Source organism: Leucopleurus acutus (genome assembly GCF_964270905.1).
Source record: "Leucopleurus acutus genome assembly, chromosome: 17".
NCBI classification, from domain to species: Eukaryota; Metazoa; Chordata; class Mammalia; order Artiodactyla; family Delphinidae; genus Leucopleurus; species Leucopleurus acutus.
In genome coordinates, this window is record NC_139159.1 from 11800685 (window position 1) to 11815788 (window position 15104).

Below are 15104 nucleotides of genomic sequence, written 5' to 3' on the forward strand. Positions count from 1 at the left end.
ATAGTACATTTGGTGCATTTTGCATCAAGGAGTTATTATGTGCTTACCATGAGTTATATCCTTTTACAAATATCATTTGAAGCACACCATTTCTAGAAAGCCTCACCTGTTTTAGTGGAATATGATTCCATTAATCTCTGGCTGTATCTTTAGATTATATATCAGAAGCCATATGTGTATAGGCATGTGTTGACATCCTATGTATTAGAGCACACATCAGCATGAATCTTTTATTTCTTCAATTTAAGTGCCCAGTGCCATTGAATGTACTCTTCCACCTGCCTAGAATATATTTGCTTCTACAAACAATCCCTTCATCTAGTTCTTTTCAGTTATCTGCTTGGTTATTTTTGTTCAGGGAAGCTTTTTCTGATCTTCCCCTGCTCCACTGATTTACATAGTCTTACATCTCTCCAAAGTCTTACTTTTATACTTATTTGAGTGATCATTTGATTAATATCTGTCTCTACTGGTAGGTTGTAACTCTGTAAACCACAAACCCAGAGTCTGTGTTTGGTTTTGTTTACCAGGATATTTCTAGCATTTAGCCCAATGCCTAGACCTAGTAGGTAACCAACTGTTGAATGACTAGATGAATGAGAAACTATGTTTTCTCTCTGAGAAACAGCTGTAGTTTTACTTCACCTAAGAGTTTTGCAATACTTAAAGAAATTATAAACTCATGGTTTAGCCAATATTAAAAAATTAAAAAGTAATGATTTAAGAAGAGAGTGTTAATTGTGTAAAAATAATGGACTTTACTAAAACTATTTATTAAACTGAATTTGAGGCTTTAAACCTCAATTTTAAAAAACATCACCCATAATCTCACCATATTAATATAGCAACTATTTTCATTTCATCAAAGGACACTGCCCTTCTAATTAAACTTAAGAGCTTTTGCACAGGAAAGGAAACCTAAGCAAAACAAAAAGACAACCTATGGGTTGGGAGAAAATATTTGCAAACAATGTTACCGACAAGGGCTTAATTTCCAAAATATACAAAAAGTTCATACAGCTTAATATCAAAAAACAAACAACCCAATCACAAAATGGGCAGAAGACCTAAATACACATTTCTCCAAAGAAGACATTCAGATGGCCAACAGGCAAATGAAAAGATGCTCAATATTGGGGCTTCCCTGGTGGCGCAGTGGTTGAGGGTCCGCCTGCCGATGCAGCGGACGCGGGTTCGTGCCCCGGTCTAGGAGGATCCCACATGCTGCGGAGCGGCTGGGCCCGTGAGCTATGGCCGCTGAGCCTGCGCGTCCGGAGCCTGTGCTCCGCAACGGGAGAGGCCACAACAGTGAGAGGCCCTCGTACCGCAAAAAAAAAAAAAAAAAAAAAAAAAGATGCTCAATATTGCCAATTACTAGAGAAATGCAAATCAAAACTATAATGAGGTATCACCTCACACCTGTCAAAATGGCCATCATTAAAAATCTACAAACAATAAATGCTGGAGAGGGTGTGGAGAAAAGGAAACCCTCCTACACTGTAGGTGGGAATGTAAATTGGTGCAGCCACTATGGAGAACACTATGGAGGTTCCTTAAAAAACTAAAAATAAAGTTACCATACAAGCCTGCAATCCCACTGCTGGGCATATATCCAAAGAAAACTCTAATTTGAAAAGATACATGCACCCCAATGTTCACAACAGCGCTATTTACAATAGCCAAGACATGGAAACAACTTAAATGTCCATTGACATATGAATGGATAAAGAAGATGTAGCATATATCTATATACATACTTATATAGATATAGATATATAGATATATATAATGGAATATTACTCATCCATAAAAATGAATAAAATAATGTCATTTGCAGCAACATGGATGGACATAGTGATGATCATATTAAGTGAAGTAAGTCAGACAACAAAAGACAAATATTATATGATATCACTTATATGTAGAATCTAAAAAACTGATACAAACAAACTTATTTATGAACTGGAAATAGACTCACACAGAAAACAAACTTATGGTTACCAAAGGGGATAGCGGGGTGGGTGGGGGAGAGATAAATTAGGAGTCTGGGATTAACATATACACACTACTATATATAAAACAGATAGACAACAAGGACCTACTGTATAGCATAGGAAACTATACTCAATATCTTATAATAACCTATAATGGAAAATAATCTGAAAAAGAATACATACATGCATATATGTATGTATATATATATACACATAAATATATAACTGAATCACTATTCTGTACACTTGAAACTAACACAACACTGTAAATTAACTGTACTTCAATTTTTTTAAAAAAAGGACATTTGTCCTTAAGCTGAAGGGTTGATGGAACTTGGGTATTTAGCTTTACATGTCTTTAGTTCCCCCCACCCCTGCCCCATTTATCTGCATGATGATGGGTTGCTTTCTAAACTCTGGCTGGAAATCAGGATCTATGAGAAATAGCCTTTGTATCTGAAGGAAAACAACGATATCTAGAGGTGAGAATGCTCTGAAATGTTTATACAAAATAGCACTAGGATTTGCTACCTGTCATACTAAGCATCAAACTTAAACACTACCTTCAACTTCAGGAGCCAGACCACATTTTGCAAAATTCAGGAGTAATACCTGTCTCATTTGACTTAAGACTTTTTCAGTCTGTACGATCTTACTCAAAATCATAAAGAACTATTCTCTCTTGTGACCTTCTATTTTATATGAGACTTTGACCATTGTTTTAACAAGAAATCCCTAACTTTTTTTTGTCTGTGCCATTTGGCATGCAGGATCTTAGTTCCCTGACCAGGGATTGAACCCATGCCCCCTGCAATGGAAGCATGGAGTCTTAACCACTGGACCGCCAAGGAAGTCCCAAGAAATCCCTAATTCTTTTTTTTTTTTTTTTAATCCCTAATTCTTAAAACCACCTCAGTCACCACTGTGACTCAGTGCCTCTTAACTAAGATTAGGGTAAAATGTTCAGATATGAAAACAGGTGAATTAATGTAGTGAGAAATTACAGTTTCACCCTTATTAATGTTACATGGTCCTTCCAGTAATTTTAAAGCAACTGATTAGTACTAGCCTTAGACCAAAGGAAAATAAAATTAAAAAGAACCCATTTTGACTCTGAATAGCTAAAGCAAACTTGAGAAAGAACAACAAAGCTGGAGGCATCACACTCCCTGATATCAAACTATATTATTAATATAAATGCTATAGTAATCAAAACAGTATGGTATCGACATAAAAACAGACACACAGATCAATGGAACAGAACACAGAGCCCAGAAATAAAGCCATGCTCATATGGTCAATTAATCTATGACAAAGGAGCCAAGAATATTCACTGGGGAAAGGACAGTCTCTTCAATAAATGTGTTGGGAAAACTGGACAACCACATGCAAAAGAATGAAACTGGACCGTTATCTTACACCATACACAAAAATCAACTCAAAATGGATTAAAAACTTGAAGGTAAGACCTGAAACCATAAAAGTCCTAGAAGAAAATGTAGGTGGTAAGCACCTTGACATCGGTGTTGGTGACATTTTGGATTTGACATTAAAAGCAAAGGCAACTAAAGCACAAATAGACAAGTGGGAATATGTCAAACTAAAAACCTTCTGCACAGCAAAGGACACCATCAACAAAGTGAAAAGGCAACCTACCAAATGGGAGAAAGTATTTGCAAATCATATATCCGATAATGGGTTAATAACTAAAATATATATAGAATTCATACAAATCAATAGCAAAAAAGTAAGCAACCCAAATAAAAAATGGATAGAGGATCTGAATAGGTTATTTTTCCAAAGAAGACATGCCAACAGGTCCATGAAAAGACGTTGGCCAAAGAAGATGGCCAACAGGTCCATGAAAAGGCGCTCAACACTAATCATCATGGAAATGCAAGTCACAACCACAGTAAGATATCACTTCATACCTGTCCAAATGGCTATCATCAAAAAGTCTACAAATAACACATGCTGACGAAAATGTGGAGAAAATGGAGCCTCTTGCGCACTGTTTGTAAGAATGTAAATTGGTGCATCAACTATGGCAAACACTACCGAGGTTCCTCAAAAAACTGAAAACAGAACTACCATATATTTCAGCAATTTCTCTTCTGGGTATTTATCCAAAGAAAACATTAACTCGAATAGATACCTGCACCCCCATGTTCATTGCAGCATTATTTGCAATAGCTAAGATATGGAAACAACCTAAGTGTATATCAATGGATGAACGGATAAAGAAAATGCGGTATATATCACTTAGCCATAAAAAAGAAGGCAATCTTGCCATTTATGACAACATGGATGGACCTTGAGGGTATCATGCTAAGTGAAATAATTCAGACAAACACTATATAATCTCACTTACATGTGAAATTAAAAGAAAACAAACAAACCTGAGCTCACAGATACAGAGAACAGATTGGTGGGCGCCATAAGCACAGGGGGGTGGGGGGGGCATGGTCGTGGTAACGGGTGGGTGAAGGGGGTCAAAAGGTACAAACTTCTAGCTATAAAATAAGCCATGGAGATGTCATGTACAGCATGGTGACTATAGTTAATAATACCGTATGGCATATTTGAAAGTTGCTAAGAGAGTAGATCTTAAAAGTTTTCATCACGAGAAAAAAAATTTGTTAACTATGTATGGTGATGGATGTTACCTAGACTTACCGTGGTGATCTTTTAGCAATATATACAAATATTGAATCATTACATTGTACACCTGAAACGAATTATATATGTCAACTATATCTCAATAAAAAAAAAAGAACCCACTTTGCATGTCAGGAGATAGCACATTTTCTTGATTGAAAGTTCTGGTGGAAACCTGGAAGCAATTCCATAGCAGCACCTGGCTGAGCCAAGCAACAGTTGACTAATGATCCAATTAGAGGTAGCATGTATTCTGGTATCACTGGATGCCTTGTACAGTTGACTAATGATTGAATTAGAGGTAGCATGTATTTTGGTATCACTGGATGCCTTGTAATGGCAAGCTTTGTGGTCATGCATGTTTTATTCTCTCTTTGTTGTGTTTTCCAGAGGGATAACCAATTGGCTGATAGAGTAACAAATCAAAAGTAACTCGACGCCATTGACCCGCTTAAGCTCGCATGGGAACAACAGAAAGGAGCAGCCGTTTACTCTGAAAGAGCGGAACAGGTATGAAACAATTCCTTGTTGTTGCCTTTCTTTATTTCTTTGCACATCTATTTCCAGACCAGCTGAAAACAGCAAGTTATTCCTGTTTGAAAACACAGAATCGGAGTTAAAGGAACAGGTACTATGGGTTATTTGTAAGATTCCCAAGTTGTCTCATCTTCAGGTTGCTGTTTATAGAAGTACCAGTGCAGTCAAGAGGTAATTATTTTTCAATAGCAAACTGTAATCACACTAGGGAGAATTATTACTTTAAAACATAGGTTAGCGTTTTGGATGTGTGTTTAGCTTTAAGATACAACGCCCCTTGAATAAGGAGATCTTGCTCCAATAAACAGATTTCTATAGAGGAATTATAGAAGTAATTAAAAAATGGTGAAACATGTTGGCTCCTCCAATCACAGCCATCAGAAGTGTTTTTGCTGTTTAATGATCTAATCTCCCCTGCTCACATTCATTTTCTCAGCCGTGAAGGGACCCTGCCAAGAAAGGCATAGTTCGATTTTTTTTCCATTTTCAGAATTCACATAATAGACAGAGGTGAAGCTTCTTTTACTCTGAAGGAAACATTTCATGTCAACATGAAAAATTTAGAACAGCATTTGTAGGGCTCCTGGAATTGGAACCTTTAAAATATGTGTTTATGTTGAATTGGATGTCTGTCACCATTGGAGTGCTGAACGTTCTTTCAATTATATCTTTATCAAGAGACAGGTAAGCTGTATGTGGTCTGGTAGTGACTTTAGTGGTCAGTGGTTTAAGATATTATGATATTAATGGATTGTAATGCAGCTAGAAAGTAATTTAAGTTCAGATGAGTAAGTGTCATGCACTTATCATGATCAAAATTAAATTACTTACTAACTTTGCATAACAGCTTTTTCTCGATAGGATAGTACAGATGAGAGACTATGAATAAATAATAAAGACTTGAGTTTTGAGTAGGAATATTAGCATTCAAAAGGCTACAGAGGAAGAACTCATGAAGATTATATTTTATATAGGGAATTAAACAAGGGTATGACTCCATTATTTAAGTTTAAGGAGAGTTTTTAGGAGATGTTTTGACTATTGCTCTGTAGTTAGTATGTTCTTGGCATAATGTCTTTATTTTCACACAATAAACAACTAAGGGTTTCAATGTATTACTCTATTGAATTTGACACTAAATGTCATCTGCATTAATAATATATGAAGAGTCTGGTTTCCAGCTCAGCAAGGGCACAGAAAAATAGCAGGTTGTTGCTTGACACACAGAAAGCAACCCTGCAGTCTTTGGGTTCCTTTATGGTTCAGTTTATAGAGTCAGCCAACTACTAACAACACTGACCAGCTATTGACCAACTAACTTTTTCTTGTGTTCCAATGTTGATGTAACTTTTTTTAAGTACCTCAAATAAGAGACGTTGATGTTGTCATCTAAAAAGAAATATTTTGATCTCTTGGGAATAGGGCAAAGAAGATGAAACAGAAAATAAACAAATTCCGAACTCTGTAACAACCCATTCTGAATATTATTCAATCCACAACATAAAGAAAGTCAGCTACTGGATTTCACTTAGCAGGAATAGATTACAGTGTGATTAGATTTCTAAATAAAGGATGATATGAAAAACTACATAAACCAAAGGAATAGCCAGTTACCATGTCTTCTTGGGCGTGAGTTTCTATGTCCAGAACTATTTGAGAGATGGAATCTGCCTTCTTTTTCCATTGGGGAGAGGCGTATGTAAAGGGATGGCTGTGGGGCAGGGAAGGGGGAACCCCAGATTGTTTCCAGGACTCCTCCAGCCAAGTGACCTCCCTCTCTTGTTCCTCACCTGGAATAACTTTAGGGGGCAGTCTTGGAAAAATAAAGTCCCAGTCAAAATTGGGAAACTGTGCATGTTTGTGCCTTGTTGAAATTGATTTTAGGACAATCTGTTGATTTATGCAAGCCATGGCCTCTCTCTTATTTCATGAGATAGATGATGAAGAGTGAATACATTTTATTCCCTCAAACTGAAACTTTCTTTTGAATATAGAGAGCAATAAAGGTAACTATTTTTCATATTTTTATTTCTTCTTAGTTCTCTTGACTAGCTCTCTACAAACTTTCCTTCTGAAAATGTCTTGACCCAGATTTATCACTGCTTCTTTTATCCATACTAGTAATGTCTATACACTATATCTGAATCTGTTTGGTTTGAATACCTTAGTGTATGTATATATCTATCTATCTATATATATATATGTGTGTGTGTGTATACACACACACACACACACACACACACATATATATATACCATTGTTATGTCCCTGAAGTATTCATTCTCAAGTACCTGCAAGCCACTTTCAATTTAAAGGTAGAGTAGGTTGCAGTGATTTAAGAAAAATCCACAGGGGCTAAGCCTGGCTTAAAGGTGCTCAGGGAACGGCCACTGATGTTTAACTGAGGTACATGACACTAAGGAGTATTAGTTGACAGTGACCAGAATCTATTTATAGCTAAGACATGCTCAAAAGAAAACAATGTATATGCATTTGTGTACAGGGAGGAATTTTACTGGCTCAACCCAAGGAAGGGTTGATGGACAAACTGTGGGAGGGGATGCATTGCAAGTGTACCCGAAAACAACTGGAACCAGGGGACTGAACCCCACCAAGGTTCTCTGTCCATCTCCTGCCACTTCTCCTCTTCTGCAGGTCTGTTTCAATCTCTCTCATTTCAGGCCAGCCAACAATACCCAAATTTTACATTTTACAAGTTTTACCATCTGAGAGATTGTTCTACAACCAAAACAAAACAAAAAAATCTTAGGGGAGGACTCTGGTTGACCTGGTTGACTTGGCTTGGGTAAGGTACACACTCCTGGCCTATTCAACTGAGATCACGTAAGACTGAGGCAGGTCTCACCTGCCTATGCTGCAGCGCAGTAGGAGGAGAAAGGAGAGCTAATAGGCTAAAAGTAAAGTTGTCTGCTACAGTGATCTCTGGTCAGAATGCCCCAAAAGGCATTTGTTAAGTTGGCTTAGATGACCTCTAACTCCATATTCTACGGTCCTAGGATTTGAATCATTATGTTGATATATTCTTTTTTTTTTTTTTTTTTTTTTGCGGTACGCGGGCCTCTCACTGCTGTGGCCTCTCCCGTTGCAGAGCATAGGCTCCGGACGCGCAGGCTCAGCGGCCATGGCTCACGGGCCCAGCCGCTCCGCGGCATGTGGGATCCTCCTGGACCGGGGCACGAACCCATGTCCCCTGCATCGGCAGGCGGACTCTCAACCACTGAGCCACCAGGGAAGCCCCAATGTTGATATATTCTTAGTTAGTGACTTTGGGGATCTTGCTACCCAGCGAGATCTTAAAATCTCCGAGACAAGTAGGATGACTGTGGTCCTATTCCTTGTCTACCAAGCCACACAGAAATCCCTACTTTCCAAATCCCATTCATTCATGGCATTTAGTGTGACTAGTGAGAAACCTACCCACCAGTCGCCTCCATTCCTGGGAACAGTTAGGTGGAAGTGTAGGGCAGAGCATCAGTATCATGAGCATATGTGTGTGGTGGCAGCAGGAGAGAGGGGACCGAAAAGAAGTAGGGAGGCTGTCAGTTACTTGGGCAACTTTTCCTTCAGTTGTGAATATTCAGTTGGGCCGTGGTTCCAAGAGAGGGCTGAGCTGCAGAACTGGAACCCAGGGATGAATGACCCAGCCCCAAGTCTTGAATTACTTACTTGCTAGGGAAATTGTGATGGTAGGTAAGAGAGGTAAGGTAGAGCAGTAGTGAAAATAAGTGCTACGATTTACTGAGTGGCTGCCAGTCAGTATGGACATCTGCTGGATTTTGTTTTGTGGCAAGCAAAATTAGGATTCCTCCTCCTCTTGTCCGTGTGTGAACCAGACATTTGGGACTAGGGCCCCTCTGGCCTCCGGAAGCTCCACCTTCATGGAAGGCTAACTGAGGAGGGGACAACACAGTCATGCCAAAAGAGGAGCCTTTGTTCTTGTGGTGTTGTCCTCTGTTAAGTCAGTTTTTTTCCCCAGTGTCTTCAGGGCTGCAGGAGGGCTTTTGCTTGGGGTCTGACTTTCTCCAGCACTGGCTTCCTTTTCTCCCCTCAAGAAGCTAAATGCTCACAAAAACATTTTGAAGTTCTTCACATTGTCCTTTTTTTTTTTTTTTTGCGATACGCGGGCCTCTCACTGTTGTGGCCTCTCCCATTGCAGAGCACAGGCTCCGGACGCGCAGGCTCAGCAGCCATGGCTCACAGGCCCAGCCGCTCCGTGGGATGTGGCATCCTCCCAGACCAGGGCACGAACCCGTGTCCCCTGCATCGGCAGGCGGACTCTCAAACACTGTGCCACCTGGGAAGCCCAGCACATTGTCCTTCTTAATCGAATTACTTAGGACCACAAGCACTCACTGTGCCATGTTGCGGTCTCAGGGGCCTCTAAGACCACCCTGACCCACCAAATGACATCCAGAAGGCTCTGCTCTTGCCTGAGGTGGTTCAGTCATTAGTCTGGTGGAAGCAGAGCTCAAAGGTTGGCTTCAACCCAGCCCATCTACCACTGGGATGTGCCCATTTGGGTCTGCCGCTGCCACTGTTGTCACCAGGGATTCCTTGTGTTGAACATGAGTATCGCCACAACCCTGATGCCATCTCCTGAGCCCTGGTATATACGTTCATACAGCACTTGCTGCCCAAAGCCCAAAGCCCAGAGATAGACAGTAATTTTCAAGGAACTTCTGGTCAGAGGAGCTTGCAATCTAAGTAATTCTACTTATTTATTTTTTCTTGTTTTGTTTTTCTGATAAAATACAACATAAAGATTACTTTTTTAACTGTACAATTCAGTGACATGAAGTAAAATCACAGTGATATTTAACCATCACCACTATCTACTCCCAGAACTTTTTCATCATCCCAAAGAGAAATTTGTACCCATTAAGCAATAACTCCCCATTCCCCACTTCCCCCTCACCCCCCACCTCTGGTAGTCCGTGTTCTACTTTCTGTCTCTATGAATATGCCTAGTCAAGGTACTCATATAACAGGGATCAGATACAATATTTGTCCTTTTGTGACTGGCTTACTTCACTTAGATAACGTTTTCAAGGTTCATCTTATTGTAGCATGTATCAGAATTCCATTTCTTTTTATAGCTGAGTAACATTTCGTTGTATGTACATACCACATTTTCATTTATCTGGCTTTTACGAATAATGCTGCTATGAACATTGGTATTTGTTTCTGTTTTTTAATATATTAACTTATTTAATTCTTCAACAGCTCTGTGAGTTTAGGCACTTTTTTGTCTCCAATTTATAGGTAGGGATGGTCATGCAGCAGGTCACGGCAAGGCCAATATTCCAACCCAGAGGGTCTGACTACAGTGCACTGTCTGACTTACACACTGTGCCTCTTTTAATAAAAATAGTTCTTTGAAGTTACTATGTCCTGGGTACATTACACACGTTATTGCTAAATCCTTAAGGTATCCTTATGATGTGGGCTTTATTATCCTCATATTACAAGTGAAGACATTAAGGCTTGGCGAGGCTGAGTGTGGACGCAGGAATGTCCCCAGTGTGCTTGCTTCTCCGTGCTTCCCCCCTAGAGCCAGAACACAGCAGGAAGATGGCTCCTTGGGACTTGGGACAGCACAGCCCTTTCTGTGCTGTGCTATCTCGTGTGCCGAACTCATGAGCACTGTTGGGGGACTTGGTATCCCACAGCTGCAGAGAAGTTCTAACCAGGCTCCTAGATGAGACCAGGATTTTTTTTTTTTTTTGATACTTACAGAAAGTTGTTTTTTTGTGTTTTTTTTTTTTTTTAAACGCATACTCTAACAACGGCTAGGCCAATAGAGTCAACGTAAAATAGATGATTATTTCCATTGCTGGCTAAATTTGGAAAAGATACAAAAAAGGAGTTATGCAAATTCTGACCAAAAAAATCTATATATGCCTGACTTGGGAGGACTGACTTTTAACAATTACGAGTTAGCTGGATATTTAGATAACATTTTGCTTCTATTTACCCATGTGGACAAAGCCATATTCCATTTGCATGGCTGCCTGTAGCCTTTAAAACCCTGACTGACTTGAAGCTCTAGTGTTGGCTTTCCTAACCTTTTTCTCCCCTCCTTTTGCAGCTAACACAAAGATGTACTTCAGACTGTCAGTTTACAAAAGGTCAGAAATGAACTATCTTCCCTTGAGAGAGTGGGATCCAGTATGCATAACCCTCACGGCTATTTCCCCTCTGGTTTTGCAGCTTGAGAAAATGGCATGTAACACACCTAACCAAAGACAGCGGACTATGTCAACATCTGGAGAAGCTCTATATGAAATTCTTGGTCTGCATAAGGGAGCATCAAATGAAGAAATTAAGAAAACCTACAGGTACAGAAGAGGTTCAATGATGATATTTCCTGTACTGCTAGTGATAGTTATTTTGTGATTGGCGAGTGCCTCCAATTAAAGACATAAAATTCCTGCTGAGACCTGGTAATCAGGTCTCAGACCTGGAATGTTCCATTCCCTATTCTACAGCATAAGCAATTGGGAATGGACAGGCATCACACTGATTTTATGAAAGAACTCTCTTGTGATGCTGGGCCTTAGGAAAGGGTAGCCTGTGTTCTAGGCCTGCATTGTTAGAGAGAGACAGACATACAGACAAACACTGCAAATGACCAGGAGTTGTCATTTAACCCACATGAGATAGCATCACCAAATCTGGTAGAGGGATTAAAAAAAATAAATAAAGGGGACCTTCTTTGTAATTGCTGTATTGTGCTATGGTTTTCAAGTCTTCAGTTTTGATCTTTCATATCTGATCTAATTCCAAGTTAGCTACTTTTGGGGAAAATGGGACTATCTTTTTCTTCAAAGCACCAAGGAATTTTTAAAAGGATTAAGTAAAAAAATAATTTACTTATTGTGCAAAACTTGGAAATCACTAAAAATGAAGATAACAACATTTATCCATAATTCTACCTCTAGTGATAATTATCATTGATATTTTTTCTTCCAGTCTTTTAAAAAAAATCTAGAGAAGACATTTTACACTCGAATTGGATTTATCTATATTCTCTAACTAGCTGTCTTTTTTTTTGTCTTGTCCCAATTTTATTTATTTTTATACAATTTTTAAAGGTTACTTTCCATGTACAGTTACTACAAAATACTGGCTCTCTTCCCTGTGTTGTACAGCATGCCCTTGAGCCTGTCTTACACCCAGTAGTTTGTCCCTCCCCTGCCACTGGTAACCACTAGTTTGCTCTCTATGCCTGTGAGTCTGCTTCTTTTATGTTACATTCACTAGTTTGTTGTATTTTTTCATTAAAATTTTTCTTCCAACCTCTTGCATTTCATATTTTAGGAAAATATAATTTTTCTCTCTTTTTTAATTTTTATACAACTTTTAAAGGTTAATTTCCATTTACAGTTATTACTAAATATTGGCTGCATTCCCCTTGTTGTACAATACATCCCTGAGCCTATCTTACATCCAGTAGTTTGTACCTCCCACTCCCCCATCCCTATATTGGGCGCATGTATGTGTTCAAATTAGGAGTTTTGCATTTTCGGATATATACCCAGGAGTGGAACTGCTGGGTCATATGGCAGTTCTATTTTTAGTTTTTTGAGAAACCTCCACAGTGTTTTCCATAGTGGCTGCACCAATTTACATTCCCACCAACTAACTAGCTTTCTTTTTAACAAGATCCTATCATGAAAATATTTTGGTGCTATTTAATATTGTGATTTTTAATGCCTGCAGCCTATGGCTATTCTGTAACTTAATTACTTTATGAGCTACTTTTTAACATGTAAATTCTTTTAATTTTCACTATACTTAATATCCTTGTACATAAATGATGATGCCTATTTCCAATTACTTCCTAACTTATTGAGGAATAAAGCTGTGCCTTTAGAAGAAAAATGAATCAAACTACAAATGAAAGTTTCAGATTTTAATCAGTTACTTCTTGATTTGGCCTTGAATTCGGTTTTTAAACTTATTTTTGTTTGTTTTTTGTTGTATGGAAGTTTAATATTTTTAGGTAGGCAAATTTGTTAGTCATTTCCTTTATGGCTTTTGTTTTATCTGTTGTGGTTAGAAAGCCTCTCCCAACTATAATATTATAAAAATATTAACCATTATATTCTTCTAGTACATTTATGATTTTGCTTTTATATTAAATCTTTGATCCATTTGGAGTTTATTTTGACATGAGGAATGAAGGTAGGATTCCAGATTAATTTTTTTCCCAAATCACTAGCCCACCAAAATTTATTGAATTCTCCATTTTTATCTACTGATGGAAAATTCTTTGGCTTTGAATTGGAACCTTCACCATGTGGTAAACTATGGGACCTGAAACGTCTTCAAGAAGCATGTGCTGAAGAATAAATGACAGTGGTGAAAATTTCCATTTGAATCCAAATAGTTCTGTGAAAATGGTAGACTTTGATCAAAGTCAATATCAATCTTCTAGTTTATATTTCACTTAAGGTGCTGGAGAAGAAAAAGTCTTTGCTGTTTCGTTGTGCCCTAGAGCTACCCAGGAGCGTGGCTGGGAGCTGTTCAGCCCCCTGTGGGTAGATGTCCTTGGTGAAGGGTCACTAAACTTGACCTTTAAGGCTTTGGGCTGAGACGCTGTGCTGGGGTGGGACTGGGAATCAAAGTATATGCACTGTAAGCATAATACCCTACACAAAGATGATCCCCAAAATGAGAAGAAAAGTGATGTCTAACTATAAGTTCTAAAGCCCGCTTTACTTTACAAATGTGACTTTTCATTGCCTTTATTTATTTTGTAAGCTAAAATTTCAAGTCATATCCTAATTAAGACACTAATTATGCTGAGTAGTTTGCAAGTTTAATAATTACAACCTAAAGTCTTTTCATGTAATCAGTGTCTTCCTATTAATTTTGTTTTAATGTCATACAAATATTATTTTTTCAGCTGATTAGGGTACTAGTATGCTGCCCAAAGCATCTACTTCTAACTAAATTACACATTTGTATTCTGCAAGTTATTCAAAATGTATGAGCAGGCTGAAAATCCACTGAGAATATTATTCTTATATTCAGGGATCTGGATCAAAGCAGTGACAATATAGTGAAATTAAAAGTCAGTGAAGTTTAATAAAATTACCAACTGTTGAATCCATACGGTGCTTGACCTCTGTTGTAACCTTTGGTTGTGCTCTTGAAAACAAGGCTGAGCTAGAAGATCTCTTTTTTTTTATATATTTTATTTTATTTTTGAATAGATAATACATTCACCTGATTAAAATGAGAACACATAAACACGTATACAAAAAAATTCTCCCTCCTACCTCATATCCCCCAGGTTCCCTCCCCAGGGAAAGAAATTCCTGTGTACCCTGCTAGAGAGATCTTATGCTATATAAACATATAAAGAGACCTTCTGGTCTAGGCAAGATGGTACAGGCTTGTGTCTCACAGATCCTCCCTGCTAATAAGCATGATGAAAACCCTTGGAAATAACACAAGAGACAAAAAAAGAGAAACTTCAAAAGGTAGATGGAAGAAGAAGAGATGAATTGGTTAGGGATCTCAGGACCAAAGGAGCAACACAGTGACAAGGCATCTTACAACTCCACACCCAAGAAAAGGTAATCCAGGCCTGGCCTTTCCCAACACCCGCTCTAGCAATGGAAGGCAGCCAGGTAGTCCTATTCTTCCTCTAAATTGAACTGAAGTCCTGCCAACAACTCTAGGTAATCCCAGCAGAAACAGCAAAGAGGACCAACTGAATGTCCGCCTAACAAGAGCCAGCCAGAGGACTTTCCCACCAGCCTGAGACTCCCCTCTCCCACCCAGAGATCCCACTTTACAGGGGAAATTAACAAGGGGGATTCTGCCACAACAAACACCCAGCCCAGGAAATGTTTTTGTCCCTGCAGCCTGGAGATTCCCCTC

The 15104-nt window shown here is 38.7% G+C and overlaps 1 protein-coding gene across 1 annotated transcript in view; it reads left to right on the plus strand.

Moving 5' to 3' along the window:
• The window catches only part of DNAJC5B (DnaJ heat shock protein family (Hsp40) member C5 beta), a gene marked incomplete at its 3' end in the record, with an annotated part of 68272 nt that overhangs the window by 9002 nt on the left and 44166 nt on the right, over positions 1-15104 (plus strand). Inside the window, exon 2 of the mRNA XM_082859043.1 lies at positions 11421-11548. Coding sequence (XP_082715169.1) covers positions 11430-11548 — 119 coding nt within the window. The 5' untranslated portion in view covers positions 11421-11429. The remainder of the gene's footprint in view (positions 1-11420; positions 11549-15104) is intronic.